Source organism: Rhinoderma darwinii, chromosome 1, assembly GCF_050947455.1.
Source record: "Rhinoderma darwinii isolate aRhiDar2 chromosome 1, aRhiDar2.hap1, whole genome shotgun sequence".
Taxonomy (NCBI): Eukaryota; Metazoa; Chordata; class Amphibia; order Anura; family Rhinodermatidae; genus Rhinoderma; species Rhinoderma darwinii.
Window position 1 is genome coordinate 492,628,794 of NC_134687.1, and position 22,967 is coordinate 492,651,760.

The 22,967-nt window shown below is 38.9% G+C and overlaps 1 protein-coding gene across 1 annotated transcript in view; it reads left to right on the forward strand.

The window, feature by feature from the left end:
* SRRM4 (serine/arginine repetitive matrix 4) overlaps window positions 1–22,967 on the forward strand; it is a 188,571-nt gene that overhangs the window by 110,591 nt on the left and 55,013 nt on the right. Inside the window, exons 7-8 of the mRNA XM_075835462.1 lie at window positions 379–471; window positions 5,844–5,985. Of these exons, the coding sequence (XP_075691577.1) occupies window positions 379–471; window positions 5,844–5,985 (235 nt within the window). The remainder of the gene's footprint in view (window positions 1–378; window positions 472–5,843; window positions 5,986–22,967) is intronic.

Below are 22,967 nucleotides of genomic sequence, written 5' to 3' on the forward strand. Positions count from 1 at the left end.
AGAAACATTTCCTTTAACTATTTCCTTCAACTACACACACACATGGCCAAAGCGCATACAGTAGTTAGTAACGTGTTGTTTGCATTTTTTTTATGGGTAATAGTGGTATGGATATCTTCCCCTTCTGCCTCCGATGGTTCATTTGCACACAGAAGACAACATTTTGTATGCCATGTCAATATTTATTCATATGTGCTATAGTAGTATTCAATTAAAAAAATTGTACATATATCTAAACTAAAATTGGCTGAAATTAATTTTCTCAGGATGTTCGCGCAGTGTTAACAACAATAACCTGTTTTAATTGGTTAACTCATTAGGGTTTACTTTTTTTACATACATAAATAAATATATGATTCCATTCTGCCTTCCTCATAGCTCACGTGGTAGGACACGAAAATCCCACCATCATCGTTACGAACATTCTCGCTCTCCAAGCACTGAGTCTAGATCCCCAAGCTGTGAAAACAGGTAATAAATAAAATGTACAATAATGTATTGTATAATTTTTTCTTAATATCGAAGCAAATGGGACTAGGTAAAAAATTCATCGATGTCCATGTAGCTAACCAAGTCTCAGTGATTCTTTTCTATTTTTATTTTTAAAATTCAATATATATATATAATTTTATGCTTTGTTATTAACTGACACTACATGTTGAGCCTGAATTAAAGCTCTAAATCCCAAAGCAAAAATATTTTTCTAATTTGGCACATGCCTACTATGCTTCCAAACCTCTTCATAGTCATGGCGTTAAAGGAGTTGTCCGTTTTAAACAAATGAATGCTTTTTTTCTTTTGTATAATTAAAAGTTATACAATTTACTAATATACGTTCTGTCTTAATTCCTCCTGGTTTCAAGATCTCTGCTTGTTGTTATCCAGTATGAACATTCATTGTTTACTTCCTGTAGATAAAATTCTGTCCATGGTCACGTGATGGACACACAGGTGCGGGAATCGTTACAGTATGTGTATCAGAGCTGTGTCTTCTAACGATCCTAACAGCTGTGTCCATCACATGACCATGGACAGAATTTTATCTACATGAAGTAAACAATGAATGTTCCTACTGAATAACAACGAGTAGAAATCCAGAAAGTATTTTAGAAACGTGTATAACTTTTATTTATGCCAAAAAAGAATGAATTTGCTGAAACCGGAAAACCTTTTTAAATGTCCCCTAGCTGCAACAACGGGAAGATAAGGGGGCTTACTGCATACAGTTTATACATTAAACTCAATGTTAAAACCGTTTGCAATTAACTCATAAACTCCCTGTAGTAGCTGGAGGTAGCAACAAATTTATCATTTAGCTCAAGGGATTTGGATCTCTGTACCAGAAAAACAGAGCACCGACTGCTATAAAGCCACATTAAGACATTAATCTACAGTAATTTCCTACCTATTTAGGTTAAAAAGTAATAAAATGTATTAGTGTAAGCATTTACTTGCTATTCATAGAGTTTAATGTAATATCCATGTTGAAGCTTGCTATAATCTTCCACATGGCTTTTCTTAATTCTGAAAGGTGTTCTTATAGTTACTAAACAATACAAATTTTACAACGCAACCACCTATTTTCTGCACATTAACCTGTAGAACACTTTTCTTGAATTTACTGTAATATATTTTCCCAAAGAATACAAAACAATACAGTGTATGATTGTTGGATCTAAAACAATGCATCCATCATTTGACTTGATGGGAGTCCTGCCGTACGCATGAAATGTAACGGCTGTCAGTGGGAAATGTCATAAAATAAGCAGCAGCTTATGCAAGGGGCATTGAGGTGATTTTGTGCACTATTATTTACATTCTCTTTGATAACAATTTCTGTAGATTTTTATGAAAGTGACAGACATTTGTCACTCCATGTGTCCAGTTATGTCCTCTACATGAGAGATCTTTTATGCCTTTCATAGAGCTTCCTGACAGCTGTCACGTATGATATGAAACCAGTAAAATAATCCTCCTTGTACACGACTGCTAATTTACAAAACACTTGTTCCATGATCCACTTACTTTGTGACTATATATTATGTAACGGTCTATACTAATGCAATTGTCACACAATAGGTCTTCTGCTTGTGTTACCTTTAGCCAAGGATTAAAAGGTTCAATGCAGGGAAGACTATAATACTCTTGTGCAAGAACTGCATATAGGCTCCTAGGCTTACTGGAGCTCATTTGTTTCGTCTCTGCAGGTTGAACCTTTTTTTCTCCAGACGGAGGGAGTGCCCCCTTGTTTTTTGAGGGGGTTTTACATGGAACAGGATTTCACCATATTTCTTGTATGTGCCATTAATATATTTATATAAATTAATCATGTCCCCCCTTAGTCGTCTTTTTTTAAGGCTAAATCAGTTTGAATCTTTCCTCATAACTTAGATTTTTCATGCCCCTTATTAGCTTCGTTGCTCTTCCTTGTATATTTTTCAACTCCAGGGCATCCTTTCTATGAACTGGAGCCCAGAACTGAACTGGATATTCTAGATGAGGCCTCACTAATGCTTTGTAAAGTGGCAATATTACATCCCTGTCCCGTGAGTCCATGCCTCTTTTTAATACACGACAATATCTTGCTGGCTTTGGAAGCAGCTGATTGACATTGCATGCTGTTATTTAGTTTGAGCTACAAGTACACCCAGATCCTTCTCAATAAGTGACTCCCCCAGTGTAGCTCCCCCTAGGACATATGATGCATGCAGGTTGTTCGTACCCAGGTGCATAACTTAACATTTATCTACATTAAACCTCATTTGCCAAGTGGAAGCCCAAACACTTAGTGTGTCCACATCAGCTTGTAATTTGTGAACATCTTCCATAGACTGAACATTACTACATAGCTTGGTGTCATCTGCAAGAATAGAAATAGTGCTATTAATCCCATCCTCTATATCATTAATAAATAAGTTGAATAATAGTGGTCCCAGCACTGAACCCTGGGGTACACCACTTATAACCGGGGACCATTCAGAGTAGGAATCATTGACCACAACTCTCTAGATACGTTCCTTGAGCCAATTCTCAATCCAATTACAAACGATACTTTCTAAACCTATAGTCCTTAATTTACCCATTAGACGTCTATGAGGGACAGTGTCAAATTCCTTTGAAAAGTCCAAAAACACTATATCCACAGCAGCCCCTGTCTAGGCGTCTACTCACCTCTTCATAAACAAAAATCAGGTTGGTTTGACAACTTCTGTCCTTAGTAAAACCGTGCTGGCTGTCACTTATAATACTATCTTTTGTCACATAATCCTGTATATAGTCCCTCAATAGCCCCTCAAACATTTTTCCCACAATGAATGTTAAGCTTTCTGGTCTATGATTACCCGGGGAAGACCTAGAGCCCTTTTTGAAAATAGGCACCACATTCTTTAAGAACTCTTGGGTGTAACCCATCTGGTCCCAGAGCCTTGTGCACATTTATTTTATTTAACCTAGCTTGGATCATATCTACAGTCATCCAATTCAGTATATTTGTAGATGTATTAACAGCACTGGCACCAGTCTTCATCATCTGCGCTTTTGTTTTATACACAGAGCTAAAGTACCCATTTAGTAACTCTGCCTTCTCTTGATCCCCTGTGACCAACTCCCCATTACCACTATCTAGGGGTCCTACATGTTCAGACCTTGGTTTCTTCGCATTTATATACTTGAAGAATTTTTGAGGATTTGTTTTACTATCCTTGGCCACATGCCTTTCATTTTGTATTTTTACTGATTTTATTACCTTTTTACAGATTTTATTAAGCTCTTTATATTTTACAAAGGCCACAGCTGTACCCTCGGATTTTTATTTTTTAAATGCCCTTTTTTTGTCATATATTGCTGTATTTACAGAAGGTGTAAGCCATGTGGGGTTTAATTTGAGTCGTTTATACTTGTTACCTATAGGAATAAATTTTGCACTATAATAACTCAAAGTAGATTTGAAAATCTCCCATTTATCATTTGTTCCATTATTTGACATTAGTTCTTCCCAGTCTATTTCCTGAATTGCAGCCCTCATCCTGGGGAAATTGGCCTTCTTAAAATTAAGTGTTTTTGCCCTCCCAGCCTGCGTTTGTTTTTTACAGTATAGGTAAAATATAACTATATTGTGATCACTGTTACTGAGGTTTTCACGAACATTGACATTCCCAACCAGCGCTGCATTATTAGAAATGACCAGATCCAAGAGAGCTTCACCTCTAGTCGGGTCTTCCACAAACTGGCCCATAAAATTTTCCTGCAACAGGTTGAGGAAATTTCTCCCCTTTGCAGTTGAAGCCGAACCATGACACCAATTAATATCCCGGTAATTAAAATCTCCCATTATTACTACAGTACCCGCCTGTGCAGCCCGCTCCATCTGTTTATATAGCTGAACTTCCATCTCCTCAGTTATATTGGGGGGTCTATAGATTACACCAAAAGTAATTTTTTCAGTGTTTACCCATTTGAGGACCAGTGACAACTATGTGTGTTATTTATAAATTTTTGTGTGCCTGTTTAAAAAAAATATTGCAATATTCCTGTTTTAACACTGGCCACTAGAGCACACACAATAACCTGATAATTGATGTGAAGACTGGGACAGTGACAGCAGAGGGCAAGGGATTTAATTATACCTTTATTGTAGTGATAGCCTAGATAAGGCAGGATAGCGACACTTTACACAGATAATCCTCTCTGCGCAGGTACCCTGCCACTTTATGGTCTATAGACAGGGGGATATACCTCAACACCTATGCCAGGATCACACACACAGTTTTAATGCAGTTTTTGTTGCAGTTGTTGGCTCAGGTTTTTGAGCCAAACACAGGAGGCGATACAAAAAAAAAAGTGATGCATCAGTCTTTTCACTATACCTTTCGTTCCTTATCCTGATCCACTTCTAGCTTTGGCTCAAAAAAATGTCAAAAACTGTAACAAAAACTGCATCAAAACTATGTGTGTGATCTTGGCCTAAGGCCTTATTCACACAAGCATTGAATACGTGAAAACGGGACCCGCACGGGGTCACCTCGGACGTGAAAAAGTCAAGTTTTCACGTCCGAGTTTCTCCACGCCTGCGTGAATCTAGCCGTACTCTGTCGATTGACTCTCATTCATTGCAGCTGCCATAAAGCACAAACACCCTTCTGCACTGTCTATACAGACAATGCAGGAAGAATGTGTGTGCCTCCAATTTGGCTACCCTCATGGAAGTTTTTAAAAATAAATAGCTAGAACATAAAAAAAAAAAAGAATAAGAAACACCTTATTTGTCTCTTACAGACATATCGAATAAATGTAGCTAGAATCCAACACATGCAAAATTCTGTGAAAAGATTTTGATTGCAAAGACTGAAGTTAAAAAACCTCATTCTAAGGCCTGATTCACACGAGCGCTGCGCATCTCGAACGTGAAAAATGGCAGTTTTTCACGTCCGAGGTGCATCCGTGCTCAGCGCTGCGGGATGCGATGCCTCGCATCGCCCATAGATGAGAGTCTATGGAGGAATGTGTGATGCGTGAAAAGAACGGACATGTCCTTTTTTCACACGGACTCTTCACACGGTCCGTTGAAACAACGGATGTGTGAACGGGCACATTGAATTTCATAGGCCCGTGGGATGGCCGCTGTTTCAACGGCCGTCCCACGGACGTTTAACACGTTCGCGTGAATCAGGCCTAAACCAGCATAGATTGTGAGTGGTTACACTAAAATAGCAGAGGAGAGAAAATCACTTCTCAAAAAGCAGAGGTTTATTGGCCTAAAATCATCTTACATGTTTATTATGATTAATTTTCGTTTTCAATCTTTTAAACTTCAGAAATATAATGGTTTCTTGTCCCTGATTCAGAGCAAGGGAGCAATCTAAAGAAGAGAGACATCGGTCAAGGAGAAAGAAACACAAACACCACAATTCTAGGTCTGTAAATAAGACGCAAAGAGAAGTCACCCCACTGTCTGTACATAGCAGCATCTCCTCCTCCAAGTTGACAGTAAGTGAATACCTTGATTTTGAAATAGCAGTAACCTTTTATATTCATGTGTTACTACAAGGATGGATGTGACATATTGCAGTTGCTTAGATTTAGTGCTGGATGGATTTGAAAACCATAAACCTAAAAATTTATCGAAGTAAAGCTCATAGTGTTGACTTTAAAAATCCCATATGTATATGTTTGTCTAGTTGCTATAGAGCTTGCCATCAAAAATGTTACACATATTATAAGTACAGTTATAAAACCTGCTGAATGTAGAAGAAAAGTCAGCAAAGCATATTTAGCCAGTAATGTCTCGTGGAAAAGATAGATAGATAGATAGATAGATAGATGATAGATAGATAGATAGATAGATAGATAGATAGATAGATAGATAGATAGATAGATAGATAGATAGATAGATTTACATTGTTGCATCAAGCTTTAAAGGGGTTTTCCCTACTAAGCACATGTATTATCTATCCACAGGATACATGATAAATGTATGATTGCTGGGGGCCCCACCGATCACTAGAATGGGGTTTCTGACTCCCGTTCCTCCCCACTGCCCGAGTCAATAGTATGGTGAACCAATGAGAATGTATTAGGCTACAACATCAATAGCAATCCCCTAATATAGTCTTATTATTAGACCTTATTACACCTTTATTAGCAGAAGGAGTTCAACAATTTAGATGCTGGGTGGTCGAAAATGTTAATTGTCCACCATTGCCCTTTAAATCCATAAGCGGACTGCAGGCTGTATACTGGGAATATGATAAAGACTTTCATAAAACAAGCTGGCAAGGAAGCTGCAAGGATTTTTATTGCTGTTTTATTGCAACAGTGATGTTATTGAGGGAGCGATTTTAATAATACTTAAGAATTTCATAATAATTATTTCATTTGAATAGTCTAAGATATCTATAAAAGTTCTGCTACACCAAAGATATAACTCCTAGGCTGAATACTGAGCTTATAGCTTGTAGCAACGGAAACAAGGTATTGTACGGTACATCATCCATATACCGTGGAATGCCCGCATCACAGACAGTGATTTACCTGCTGTGTAGTGTTATCTCGAGAATGACTGCAGCCTGATTTGCTTGGTGAAACACATGTATATTCAACAGCCGACTGACACAGTCTTCCACTGCTCCCCTCCAATGCTAAGCAGGACTCGAAAGCAGTTAGGGGTGATTTGAGAGATAAAAATAAATGACACTTTAAATGCCAACGTGGGTTATCAATTTCCTTTTCCCTAATTAAATGAATTGCAGGCTGTGTCTATAAAAGAATTCCGCAGAGGGTAAATTTAGCTGGATGAAATACCAAGTGGCTTCCATTAGGTTTATTTCATTAAACACTATGTAACCATCAATGTCTTACATTGCGCACATTAAGGATCTTTACTGGCAAATGTTTAGAGGGATGAAGCCTTTATGTACTTTCTGGAGTGTGTAACCTTCCTACCGGGGTTTACAACATGCAGAGCTAGCTTTCATCATACTGTCATTCCTACTATTACACTCAAAGTCACCGTGCCCTATTACACTACACATGCCATCTTAATTTACATTAGAGAAAAACTCCACCTTTAGCTACTTTTTGACATATCATGGAGATATAGCAGTGGATAACTGTGCCCCTTTAATTCCTGCAACAAGGGGGCTATTACGCTCAGTAAAGCATCTGAACTCCTTCAGCATTGGTCAGAGATTTCTGTAACATTAGAAACTAGATGGAAGGACCTATATCATGCACGCAAGAAAAAGCACCACTATAACCAATGCCACTTCAATGTATCAGAAGGCTCCACTCATTGTCAAAGTGGTTCAAGGGCTTCCCGAGGCCCTGATGCCCCTTTATTGTGAGGATTGTGGGGTATCATCTAACATATGCCAATAATGTTATTCTCTGGCATGTCTATCTGATATATCTTTGCCGATAGTTTGATTTGCAATTTTAGTTATTTTTGTTACTACTTTTGATTTCATTCAACCATCATAACAGTTGGCATATCAATGTTTTATTCAATAAGCAGAATCACTTTACACATCTGTTCAATTTTAAATCAAAAATTCCTCATTATGAAATGCATATATTTTAACTTTTTCTACACCTGTGCAGTCACTATGGTGAATATCAACAATGTATCTCTGCTTAATGGACATAGTAATCCCCATAGAGTATGTGATAGACAACTTCTAGATCCCAATAGTTGTACAAAAATGGAGGGTATGAGTATATAGAGGTTTTTTTTAACCACTTTAATAATAATGTAAGTGTCTAATCGTTGTTTATCACCGCAATTATCGAAAAATCGGGAAATAAAATCCAGCGTTTGTCCCGCAACTTGACTAGAGCGCACTGTGTGAATAGAATTGCATATTACATATATAATAATGTTATTAACATAACTTCCTCCAAATGTGGGAACTATCTGATTATAAGATTGCATGGCTGTAATATAGGTACTGCCAGCTGAATACGGGCTGGTTACAGCAGTCTGTATTCTGTCATTGTATATTCTTTACCTGCAGGGCTCTGATAAGGAGATTGAATTCCCCAAAAATATAACCAGGGCTTTACTTTAGACCTGAGAATCACTTATATACATGTACACCTGTTAACACTGCTATTTGGTTGTGTCAAATGTAAGGTCTAGAGCCGGGGTCTCAAACTTGGCCGGGTAAATGGGCCGCACATAGAAAAAATGTGAAGTTGACGGCCCGCATTACTTTCAAATTTGACACAATACACAGTTATTTTTAATCAATTGGTTATTTGAACTACTATAACAATTCTACATTACTATAATAATACTACATTACTATAACAATTCTACATTACTATAATACTACATTACTATAGCATTACTATAACAATACTACATTACTATAACAATACTACATTACTATAATACTACATTACTATAACACTACTACATTACTATAACAATACTACATTACTATAATACTACATTACTATAACAATACTACATTACTATAACACTACTACATTACTATAACAATACTACATTACTATAATACTACATTACTAGAACACTACTACATTACTATAACAATACTACATTACTATAATACTACATTACTATAACACTACTACATTACTATAACAATACTACATTACTATAACAATACTACATTACTATAATACTACATTACTATAATAATACTACATTACTATAACAATACTACATTACTATAACAATACTACATTACTATAACAATACTACATTACTATAATACTACATTACTATAATAATACTACATTGCTATAACAATACTACATTACTATAATACTACATTACTATAACACTACTACATTACTATAACAATACTACATTACTATAACAATACTACATTACTATAACAATACTACATTACTATAATACTACATTACTATAACAATACTTCATTACTATAACAATACTACATTACTATAACAATACTACATTACTATAACAATACTACATTACTATAACAATACTACATTACTATACTACTACATTACTATAATACTACTACATTACTATAATAATACTACATTACTATAACAATACTACATTACTATAACAATACTACATTACTATAATACTACATTACTATAACAATACTACATTACTATAACAATACTACATTACTATAATACTACATTACTATAACAATACTACATTACTATAACAATACCACATTACTATAACAATACGACATTACTATAATACTACATTACTATAACACTACTACATTACTATAACAATACTACATTACTATAATACTACATTACTATAACAATACTACATTACTATAATACTACATTACTATGACAATACTACATTACTATAATAATACATTACTATAACAATACTACATTACTACAATACTATATTACTATAACAATACTACATTACTATAATACTACATTACTATAGCAATTCTACATTACTATAACACTACTACATTACTATAACAATACTACATTACTATAATAATACATTACTATAATACGACATTACTATAACAATACTACATTACTATAACACTACATTACTATAACAATTCTACATTACTATAAGGCTGGGTTCACACGTGGCGGAATTTCACTTAAATTCCGCTGCGGACACTCCGCAGCGTTAATCCGCAGCGGAGCCGTTTGTCCATTGACTTACACTTTAATTTAGCAGTGTTCGTTTAGACGAGGCGTAAAATTCCGCTGCGGAGCATAGGCTGCGGAGTGGAATTTGGTGTCCGCAGCATGCTCTGTCTGTTGCGGAGCAGTGGCGGACTCATGGCGGAATTTCTCCATTGACTTCAATGGAGAGTCAAAATTCCGCAATGAAGTCCGCAGATCTTATGTGTGCTGCGGAGCGTATTGGTTTTACTACCATGACATTTCTTCATTCTGGCTGGACCTATGTATTTCTAGGTCTACAGCCAGACTGAGGAAGTCAATGGGGCTCCCGTAATGACGGGAGCGTTGCTAGGAGACGTCTGTAAATAGTCACTGTCCAGGGTGCTGAAAGAGTTAAGCGATCGGCAGTAACTGTTTCTGCACCCGGGACAGTGACTACCGATCTCAATATACATGTATCTGTTAAAAAATATATAAGTTCATACTTACCGAGAACTCCCTGCGTCTGTCTCCAGTCCGGCCTCCCAGGATGACGTTTCAGTCTAAGTGACGGCTGCAGCCAATCACAGGCCAAGCACAGGCTGCAGCGGTCACATGGACTGGCGCGTCATCCAGGGAGGTCGGGCTGGATGCCGAAAGAGGGACGCGTCACCAAGACAACGGCCGGTAAGTATGAAAATCGTTTACTTTCACTAGGGAAAGTGCTGTCCCTTCTCTCTATCCTGCACTGATAGGGAGAAGGGAAGCACTTTTCCCGCAGTCCGCAGCAGCTAGTCCGCATCAATGTACTGCACATTTTGTGCAGATCCGCAGCAGAATCTGCAACGCAGATTCTGTGCGGCATTGATGCGGACAGTTGCGGAGGAAATCCGCCACGTGTGGTCATGCCCTAACACTACTACATTACTATAACAATACTACTTTACTATAATACGACATTACTATAACAATACTACAATACTACATTACTATAACAATACTACATTACTATAATACTACATTACTATAACAATACTATATTATTTTAATACTACATAACTATAACAATACTACATTACTATAACACTACTACATAATTATAACAATATGACATTACTATAATAATACTACATTACTATAACAATACTACATTACTATAATAATACTACATTACTATAAAAATACTACATTACTATAATACTACATTACTATAATAATAATACTACATTACTATAACAATACTACATTACTATAATTTTTTCATTACTATGATAATACTACATTATTATAACAATACAACATTACTATAATAATACTACATTACTATAATAATGCTACATTAGTATAACAATACTACATTACTATAACAATACTACATTATTATAACAATACAACATTACTATAATAATACTACATTACTATAACAATACTACATTACTATAATAATACTACATTACTATAACAGTACTACATTACTATAATAATACTACATTACTATAACAATACTACATTACTATAATAATACCACATTACTATAATAATAATACCACATTATTATTATAATAATACTACATTACTATAATAATACTACATTACTATAACAATACGACATTATTATAACACTACTACATTACTATAACACTACATTACTATAATAATACTAAATTACTATAAAAATACTACATTACTATAATACTACATTACTATAACAATACGACATTATTATAAAAATATTACATTACTATAATAATACCGCTAGGTTTAAACTCACCGGAAATTTGCGCATTTACTCCACGTGCTTATTTTAAGAATCCAGTTTTCCCGTTTAAGTGTCGCTAAATGCAGTCTGGCTGCTCAGTTGGCAGCGTTTAGACACAAGAATTTCAAGATTGGGCAGCCCCTTTTTAGATAGTGCCACAGTGCATTCTGTAGATAGTGCAACAGTGTCCTCTGTAGATAATGCCACAGTGCCCTGTGTAGATAGTGCCACAATGCCCTCAGTAGATATTGCCACAGTGCCCTCTGTAGATAATGCCACAGTGCCCTCCGTAGATAATGCCACAGTGCCCTCTGTAGATACTGCCACTGTGCCCTCTGTAGATAGTGCCACACCCCCCGCAGATAATGTGACAGTGCCCTCTGTAGATAGTGCCACACCCCCCATAGATAATGCCACAGTGCCTTCTGTAGATGATGCCACAGTGCCCTCTGTAGATAATGCCACAGTGCCCTCTGTAGATAATGCCACAGTGCCCTCTGTAGATAATGCCACAGTGGCCTCTGTAGATAATGCCACAGTGCCCTCTGTAGATAATGCCACAAGGCCCTCTGTAGATAATGCCACAGTGGCCTCCTTAGATAGTGCCACACACACCCCCTTGTAAATAGTGCCACATACCCTTGTAGATAGTGCCACACACCCCTTATAGAACGTGCCACACACCCCTTATAGAACGTGCCACACACACACACACACACACACTATAGATAGTGGCACACACCCCTATAGATAGTGCCACACCCCCTACTATAGATAGTGGCACACATAGCCCCCTATAGATGGTGCCACCCCCCCTATAGATAGCTCCATTGGGGCTCCCTCGAGGAGTGATATTCCCAGCCAGATGCTCTGGGTGAGGATTCCTCTCCTAGAGAAGCCCCCGACGTCACTGCCCATATATGGATAGTGACATCAAGGGCTCCACCTGGACCGGAATCTGATGCTCTGGCCGGGAATTCCGGTCCAGGTGGAGCCCTTGACGTTACTATCCATATATAGACAGTGACATCGGGGGCTCCTCCAGGAGAGGAATCCCCGTCCCAGAGCATTGCCGATGCTCTGGCCGGGTATTCCGCTCCTAGAGCTGGCCCCTGACGTCATTGTCCATGTATGGACAGTGACATCAGGGGCTCCTCCAGGAGAGAAATCCCTGGCCAGAGGGTTGGTAACGCACTGGCCAGGGATTCCTCTCCTGGAGCAGCCCCTGATGTCACTGTCCATATATGGACAGTGTTGTCAGGGGCTGCTCCAGGAGAGGAATTCCCAGGGACTCTGGTCCAGGAGGAGCCACAGTCACCGCAGATTACAGTCTCAGGGGCCGCATGCGGCCCGTGGGCTGCTTGTTTGAGACCACTGGTCCCAGAGTACAGATGTTGCAGAGCAAAAGTAGCATTTAATTGCCTTTTTTGGGCTCCAAGATACTTTACAGAGTTATAAATAATTTTACTATTATTTTTTTTAAAGCGTAATTAATTCCAGGGCACTGTACATGTGAAAAAGGGTTTAGGTACATAACATGAGACAAGAAAAGCAACAAGTACAATAAATATGGGTTTAATGATTGACAGAGTGGTACAGAAGGAGAGAGGACCCAGCCTGCGAGGACTTACAATATTTGCGTTAAAGGGGTTTTCTATTCTTAGACATTTATGACATATCCACATAATCCTCCTAGACCTGTTCTGCCAGGCAGAGAATGAGTGGAGAGGTGGCAGTGCACATACGTGGTTCTCTCCATTCAAATGAAGGTGAGTTACAGAAGCAAGCAATCAATTGGATCCTTTTCTCCCAATAGGTGGGGGTCCCAGAGGAAGGACCTCTATCTATGAGACATTTATGGGATATCCTGTGGCTGTGACATAAATATCTAACATGGGAAATACCCTTTAACCACTTGCCTACCACTGAATGACTTGATAAGTTTCAGAGGTAGGCAGTTAACTGTAAGCCACTGTTTTTAAACTGTTTTAACTGTCTGCTGGCGCCGAGTGGCGCTGCAGATTCCTGTCACCGCGCGGTTACTATACAGCAGAGGTCACAGGGAAGACCCTGGATTACTGTTCTCCATTAACCCCCTCGATGCCGCAGTCAATAATGGTCGTGGCATCTATGGGGTTAGACAGAGGATGGGGGCTCCCTCTATCACCCCATCGGCACACCCACAACGCGATCGCAGGGTGCCGATGGGTTGAAAAGGCAGCTGGTGGCCTAACAAAGGCCCCCAGGCTGTCATAGCTATATGCCTGTTAGGCCGTGGCAGAGGCATGACTTAATAGATTGTCTCTCAGTTTATCACTGGCAGGCAATAATGCTTTGGTATACTGAGTACACTAAAGCATTATGAAAGCGATCAGTAGATCGCATTGTTAAATCCGCTAGTGGGACAAAATAAAAAAAATTGGATTTGAATTAAGTTTATTACAAAAAAGTAATAATAAATAAAACCATTTAATTCCATACAAATTAATTTTGTTTTCTATAGGTGGCTAAAAAAAAAGACCCATATATGGTATCGCTGCAATCGTAACCACCCATGTAATAAAGTTAACAAGTTATTTAATCCGCACGGTGAACGCATTAAAAATGCCACACAAAAAACTATGGCAAAATAGTTTTTCCCATTCCCCTCTTTAACCCCTTGACGCACTAGGACGCACCGGTACTTCATGGTGCGGGGGGTGATGTTTGGAGCGCGCTTACGTGCTAAGCGCGTTCCATATGCTTTGGGTGTCAGGTGTTTTACAGCTAACACCCAGGACTAACAGCCAGGAGCAGCAATCGTGCTGTTTCTGGCTGTTTAACCCCTCAAATGCTGCAGTCAATCGCGACCGCAGTATCTGAGGCATTGGAAATAGGGGGGCGGCCCCCTCCGACAGCTCACCCCCCCACAATGAGACCGGGGGGTGACAATGGTTGTTATGGCAGCCCAGGGGCCTAATGAAGATGCCTGTAAAAATGACGATATTGTAAAGGATCTGCCAGGCACTGCGGGGTTAACTCCCAGAACTAATCAGTCAGCACCTGAGAATACATCCCTGAGACTGACTCCTGCTTCCACCATTCAGGCTGGCAGGCTTAGGAGTGGGAGAGCCTATCGTAACCTGGCCAGACTCAGCTAGCTCCCGCCCTCGGTCTATTTAAGCCTGCACTTCCTGTCCCTCGGTGCTTGTTATTGCTTTTGTTTCCTTCCTTGTGGTTCCTGGCCCAGCTACAGCTCCTGCTATTTTTGATCCTGCTCCATACCGACCCTGGCTTACCGACTACTCTTCTGCTTTTCGTTTTGTACCTCGCACACTCCTGGCTTGACTCGGCTCGTTCACCACTCTGGTTGCTCACGGTGTTGCCGTGGGCAACGGCCCCTTTTCCTTGCTTGTGTTCCTTGTATGTTTGTCGTGTTTGTCGTGCACTTACTGAGCGCAGGGACCGCCGCCCAGTTGTACCCCGTCGCCTAGGGCGGGTCGTTGCAAGTAGGCAGGGACAGAGTGGCGGGTAGATTAGGGCTCACTTGTCCGTCTCCCTACCCCCTGCCGTTACAGATATACTGCAATACATTAGTATTGTAGTATATTGTACCAGCAATCTAACAATCGGTGGTTCAAGTCCCCTAGGGGGACTAATAAAATGTGTAAAATGGAGTGATATAAAGTTTTTAGTAGTTTAAAAAACATAAAAAGTAAAAAAAAAAACCTTTTCCCGTTTTTCCTCTAAAGTAGAGTAAAAAATAAAAAAAAGTAAACAAAATTGGTATTGCTGTGTCCGTAAAAGTCTGAACTATGACAATATAGCATTATTTAACGCACACGGTGAGCGCCATAAAAAAGAAAAATTGTAAACCGCCAAAATCACAGTTTTTTAGATACCTTAGATCCCAAAAGAGATGTAATAAAAAGTGAACAAAAAGTCATATGTACCAACAAATGGTGCCAATAAAAACAAAAGCTCATCCAGCAAAACATTATGGCTCTCAGAATGTGGTGAAACAAAACTATTTTTTTTTTTAACAAAATTTTTTTTTTTTTTTAAAGTCGTAAAATATAAAAAAAATCTATATAGATTTGATATCACCGTAATTGTATTGAGCCACAGAATAAAGTTAAGTTGATCTTTTTACCACACGGTGAAAGACGTAAAAACGGAACCCAAAAAATAATGCAGGAATCTCCGTTTTTTCCAATTTCAGTCCGCATATAAAATATTTTCAGCTTCTGAGTACATTATATGGTGCTTTATATGATACCAATAGAAACTACAACTCCTCCCGCAAAATATAAGCCCTCACACCACTCGGGAAGTGAAAAACTAAAATAAAAAAATGGCTCGGACATTAAAGAGGCTCTGTCACCAGATTTTGCAACCCCTATCTGCTATTGCAGCAGATAGGCGCTGCAATGTAGATTACAGTAACGTTTTTATTTTTAAAAAACGAGCATTTTTGGCCAAGTTATGACATTTTTGTAGTTATGCAAATGAGGCTTGCAAAAGTCCAAGTGGGTGTGTTTAAAAGTAAAAGTCCAAGTGGGCGTGTATTATGTGCGTACATCGGGGCGTTTTTAATACTTTTACTAGCTTGGCGTTCTGATGAGAAGTATCATCCACTTCTCTTCAGAACGCCCAGCTTCTGCCAGATCACGCTGTGACGTCACTCACAGGTCCTGCATCGTGTCAGACGAGCGAGGACACATCGGCACCAGAGGCTACAGTTGATTCTGCAGCAGCATCGGCGTTAGCAGGTAAGTCGATGTAGCTACTTACCTGCAAACGCTGATGCTGCTGCAGAATCAACTGTAGCCTTTGGTGCCGATGTGTCCTCGCTCGTCTGACACGATGCAGGACCTGTGAGTGACGTCACAGCGTGATCTGCCAGAAGCTGGGCGTTCTGAAGAGAAGTGGATGATACTTCTCATCAGAACGCCCAGCTAGTAAAAGTATTAAAAACGCCCCGATGTACGCACATAATACACACCCACTTGGACTTTTGCAAGCCTCATTTGCATAACTACAAAAATGGTCATAACTTGGCCAAAAATGCTCGTTTTTAAAAAATAAAAACGTTACTGTAATCTACATTGCAGCGCCGATCTGCTGCAATAGCAGATAGGGCTTGCAAAATCTGGTGACAGAGCCTCTTTAAGGGGTTAAATCAATAAATCTACCGAAAAATGTGTCTATTAAAAAATATAACTCATCCTGCAAAAAAAAATTTTTGGGCAATTCCACCTACAAACACAAACTTCTTTTCTGACATGTTATAGTTCATCTCTATGACACATATCATCTCCTAAGGAGATAAATCCGAATTTCCTATGAATGGTGTCGTTTTCCAGTTAAAAATAGCATCATTCCATATCTGCCACCATAAATGGGTATTGGGGGGCACCATTATAAATTACAATAATAGGTTTCATGTCATACCTTGTGTGTTGCACATTGAAATGAAAGATTGAAACGTTTATTCCATTTCTAATATGTCACCAATTGTTTTAATGAAACATCTGTGACAGCCCCCCTCCCCCACAGACATTCATAATATGCGCAAAATATATATAGTCGGAAACGTAGTCAAGTCTTGGTGTTACAATAATTTATAAGACGTGAAACATCTATTCCCTATACAATAAGATGCAGTGAGTGTCACATCGATACCACAATAAACGCGTCGTTTCGTACTGCTATTTAAATCAAACTATTCTTGTGAGGAATTGATAAGATCCATTAAGAGCTAGTTAACATGCAGATTCAGTGTGCAAACTGTACAAAAAGAATATAACCTGGGAATTGTTGCCTTCTACTACTAAATCAGATGACATATCAATTCATACCTAATGTTATGTTATGTTTACAATGGTATTTGCATATATCTACCAATAAACAGCACTAAGACCTTCCCTTAATGTATAATAATAATAATTGAAAGTTACGCACAAGGGTTATTCACAGAATCTAATTTACAACAAAATTCTTTAATTCTTTAATTTTTCAAATAAAGAACTTTTATGATTCTAGGAATTGATATAAATTAATCAAATTGAAGGAGATCTATAAAAAAGGAAAGCACATATTTTAATATGTAGCAATTTTAATAAATTATATTAGATGAGTTTCAGCTGCTGGGATCCTCGCTGATCACCATGTGTCTCCTGAAAAAATCTGGCACACCTTATAGGCAGGGCCGATTCCAGCTCTTATGCTGCCTGGGGCGAAAATTGAAATGGCGCCCCCCAGATTTTGATTGACATCCCCTGGCTGTTCTACATTACTAGCACCCTCCTCCAACTCTTGCGGATACGCAGTTGACTTGTACTGGCATGCGTGGTGCAGCCGGGCAGAATACACCTCGCTGCACGGTGCATGCCCATGCCAATGGCGCATCCGAGAAAGTTGGAGGAGACTGGAAGTGATGTATAACAGCCAGGGGGATGTCAATCCAACATGGAAAGGTGGGTTTGGAGGCAGTACTATGTGACTCTTCAGGATAGAGGCACCACCCCATGACCCTTTAATGAGTAATTAGCCTATAGCGTGCGTCATTTTAAAATTAGATTTAATAGATTTTGCTGCATTTGAAAAAAAACATACAGGGGAATGTTTGGAAATATTGTCAGGTTATGTATTACCGCATGGTGGCGATTCAAGGGGTTAAAATTACCTGACAGGTTCCCATTAAATATACAATGAATTGAAAACAATTCTATCTTCCCTGCAATTTTGTTTTTATAAATATATTCTATATAATTACAGCTCCAGAACCAAGCTCTGACATAAAACGGCTCCAGAACAAAGCTCAATACATATATACAGCACCAGAACAAAGCTCAGTACATATATACAACACCAGAACCAAGCTCAGTACATATATACCACACCAGACCCAAGTTCAATACATAAATACAGCACCAGAACCTAGCACAGTATATATATACAACACCAGAACCAAGCTCAGTACATAAATACAGACCCAGAACCAAGCTCCGTACATATATACAAAACCAGAACCTAGCTCAGTACATAGATACAACATCAGAACCTAGCTCAGTACATATATACAGCCCCAGAACCAAGCTCAATACATAAATACAGCACCAGAACAAAGCTCAGTACGTATATACAATGAGAGTACCAAGCTCAGTACATATATACAGCATCATCAAAACCAAGCTCAGTACATAAATACAACATCAACACAAATACAGCTCAATTTAGTGCAACCCCTGCCATATAGGTTTGTACGGCGTAAAACTACAACTCCCTACATGGTCCAAACAATGGTAAGGAAATGCTGGGAGTTGCTGTTTCACAAAAAAAACCTATCATCTCACTGCAGATCATACAGTGACTACAATACTGATTAGAGGCAGAATGAAACATTTATATACAATCTCAGATTGTAGCAGTTCTTTTTCTCTTTTCTTCTCCATCCGGTCCAGACCTCTATGATGACTTCTCCCGTCCACGGCCCATTTATGCAGTTTGCCACTCAGATTTCTTCAGCTTCTCAGTTTTTAAACATTTCTGCACCTATAAACGAAGATAAAATTCTCATGATGCCAGACACTTTGCCCCTAAATATAAATATAATAGTGCCATACATTGCACTTCTAATTATAATAGCGCCATACACTTTCCCTGATTATAATAGCACCATACACTGTGTCTCACACACACAGTGCTCCCTGTAGATAGGGCCCCCATAGAGTCCCCTGTAGATAGTGCCCCCATAGATCCCGCTGTAGACAGTGCCCCATAGATAGTACCTTACATAGATCCCCTGTAGATAGTGCCCTAAATGGATCCCCCCTGTGTAGAGTGCCTCACATATAGCCCCCTGTAGATAGTGCCCTACATACTCACTTTGATCCCATTCCTGTGTCAATGCAGGCCTATTCTCTTCTGTGCAGGTCTGCTGGGGCTGAACAATGCAAGCGACACGATGACGTCATCGCGCAGCTTGCATCGTTAAAGGCGGTTATTGGCAGGGCAGTATGCCCCGCCAATCAGCGTCTTTCAATAACAGAAGCGGCGAGCGTCGTCGAAAGACGGTGGTTGACGGGGAAGTAATTATGCCCTGCCCATCAGCGTCGTTGTAATGCGCTGAATGGTGGGCACTAATGTGCCCGGCCATTCAGCGCTTATGGATGTAATTGTACCTGCGTTCTATAGACGCAGGTACAATTAGTGCAGGAGGGGGTGGCGGCGGCTGGTTTCAGTGGCGGCACCGCCCCCTATGAGAAGCAGCAGGTAGCCGCCTGAGGCGAAATGCTCATCTCGCCTCATGGACAGTGCATCCATGGAAGGGGGACATGCTCGGACAAGTAGCCCCTTTGTTTTTAAGATCAGTGCGGGTCTCAGTGGTCCTAGCCATGTGTTATAAGGCCAGGGCTACACCGAGACTTTTTGTAGTGCTACTGATTGGTTTTAACTAATGAGCTACAGCTGCAGTCCAAATTAACACATTGTGTTGCATGCCATCTTGTGGACTGAAGCTGTCATTCAAGAGTTAAAATTAATCATTAGCACTACAAAAAGTGGAGGTGCAGCCCAGGCCTAAATGTTCATGGTGGGAAAACCCCTTTATCTCCATCTGTTTGCCAACATCTTCAAACGTACCTCTCTGCACACATCAGTATACCGGCACCATATAACTTCCAGCCTTTCTTGTCCTTGCACCTTTTCCCTTTGTTTTTTTTATTCTAAAGCTGGAAAATAATTGATTTATTGTGTAGTCTTCTTATGCTTCCTTTTGTGTAGTGAGAGGAACTTAAAACAAACCTATGGAAAAAAGAGAGTAGATGCGTAACTAGAAGCTCCAGGGCCCAAATGCAAAAAGTTTAACAGGGCCCCCAACTCTTTCGTGTAATTACTATTACGGCTTTTTAACCTCTACACCCCCTGCAGTTACAACCCTAAGGCCAGGATCACACACACACACACTGCTATGATGCAGTTTTTGTGGCAGTTTTTGGCACAGTTTTTGAACCAAACACAGGAGTGGACACAAAAGAAAGGAGGTGCATCAATATTTTCTTTATTAATTTCCTTCCCTTTGAATCCGCTTCTTGCTTAGGCTCAAAAAACTGCAAAAAAAATGCCCCTGGCCTAAACTTCATAAATGAGAGGACGTCGAGGATCTCATTACATACAAATTGGTTTAAATATATTAGTTATACTTACTTTTTTAATGTGATACAGAGTAGCTGATTTTAAAGTCAATGATAATGTGTTTTTTTAGTAATGTAAATTCAATATATGAGAAAGTCAATGGTTTTCACCCCATCCAGCACTTAACAACTGAATGCATCCATCCTTGTACACTATACCAGGGAAATGGGTCAGCTTTAAAGGGGTATCAAGGTAAAATAATGTTTAAGAAAGAAATACCATGTATGCATTCTGGGATTTATCCGGTAAATTAGGTGATATCAACCAATCAGGGCTAATATTTTACTTTCAACTATTTCTGTATAGTTAACATTTTATCAGCTCTGATCGGATAGGATGAAAAACTGGACATCTATGAGTGCAGCGAGCGCACCATCTGTCATGCTCCTTAGAAAACTGACAACTTTGTATAAGTTGCAGAGTGACTATGGCAAGGAATTCAGCCGTATAATGCTACAGTGTATTATAATGTATCACAGATTAAAGTAAGGGCTACTTAGAACAGCTAGAGTCCGCCAAACTAGGTTAATATATGTGATACAGCTGGAGTATTTCTATAAAGGCCGAAAAAAAACAATTTCGCAAACTGCTTTTTATGACATATTTTTAGATAGTTCTGGTATTTAGAGTGCCAAAACATTTTTTATTTAGGAAATACACCACTTATTGCCAATGGCTGTTTTGTATAGAAAAACTTGCCCGAACAGATGGCTCTTTAAAGTCTGATTCATTTCTAATTACCTGCGGTTGGAAAACTCATTATCTGCCATTTCCCTCAAGCCAGATGAACCTCACTCAAGCCGAATACCTGAACATAGTACTGTGCATTGTTTTATGGGGGAACATGTTGAATTGTGAGTAGTGGAGCAGTACAATGAATACTAATTTTGAGTCAGTAATATTTGTACTGCCACCACTAAACAGCACAAATTGTTCTCATTCCAGTCCCTCCTGCTGAAAGTGTTTTTAATATAATGAAATATTATTGGGTTGTCCATTTTAAGCAATGAAATTGATTATGTCATTTGACAATATAATATTCCAGATGCCAATAATGCCTTGATACCCTTCCCATCTATAAAGATAATAATAACTCAAGCCTACTTATCTTTGCATTCAATGGAAACTAAACTTAAAATACAAGTCATTCTAAATAAAGCATCCAAAGCGATTTTTGCATATTGGAAGAACCGTTATAAATGCTAGACAATTGCTAAATTAACCCATTTCAGCGGTACCTTCTACATTGTGTCTAGTACAGTATGAACAATTGTGCAAACCGAGTTTTTCTTCACTCAGGATAAGGCACAAAAACACTTTATGCAATTATGAAAAATCCCACCACATTCATCATATTTAATCCCAGAAAATTTTGTATGCCTTATTTCTGGAGACAGTGGGCATGGTACACATGGCAAATGAGATGGTTTGTTTTACATATCTTTAGACGGAGCAAAAGCATAGTGTGCTGTAGTTTTGATCTGTCCATGAATTTGTACAAAATAACAGTGCCATATAGTACCAAAATAGTCAACACTTGGTGTAAATTACTCATGGTTGGTGATAAAGACTCCAAGAAGGCCTTGGTCCTGGGTTTTGTACAAAAGCGTATATCAGCAAATGTAATTACTACATTATTATCACGATTGTTATTTGAGCTCTATTTATGTCAAATAATAGAACTCCTTTAAATGCAAACGTTTTAAGGCTAAGGGCCCTTTTACACTGGCTAGTTATCGGGCAAACGAACGTTCACAGAACGCTCGTTCCCGATAATTGCCCTGTATAAACAGGACAACGATCAGCTGATGAACGAGCAAACGCACGTTCATTGGCTGATTCTATCATTTTAAATGCCCAAAATATTACCATTGTCGGCAGCACATCTCCCTGTGTAAAAAGGGAGATGTACTGCCGACATGATAGGAAT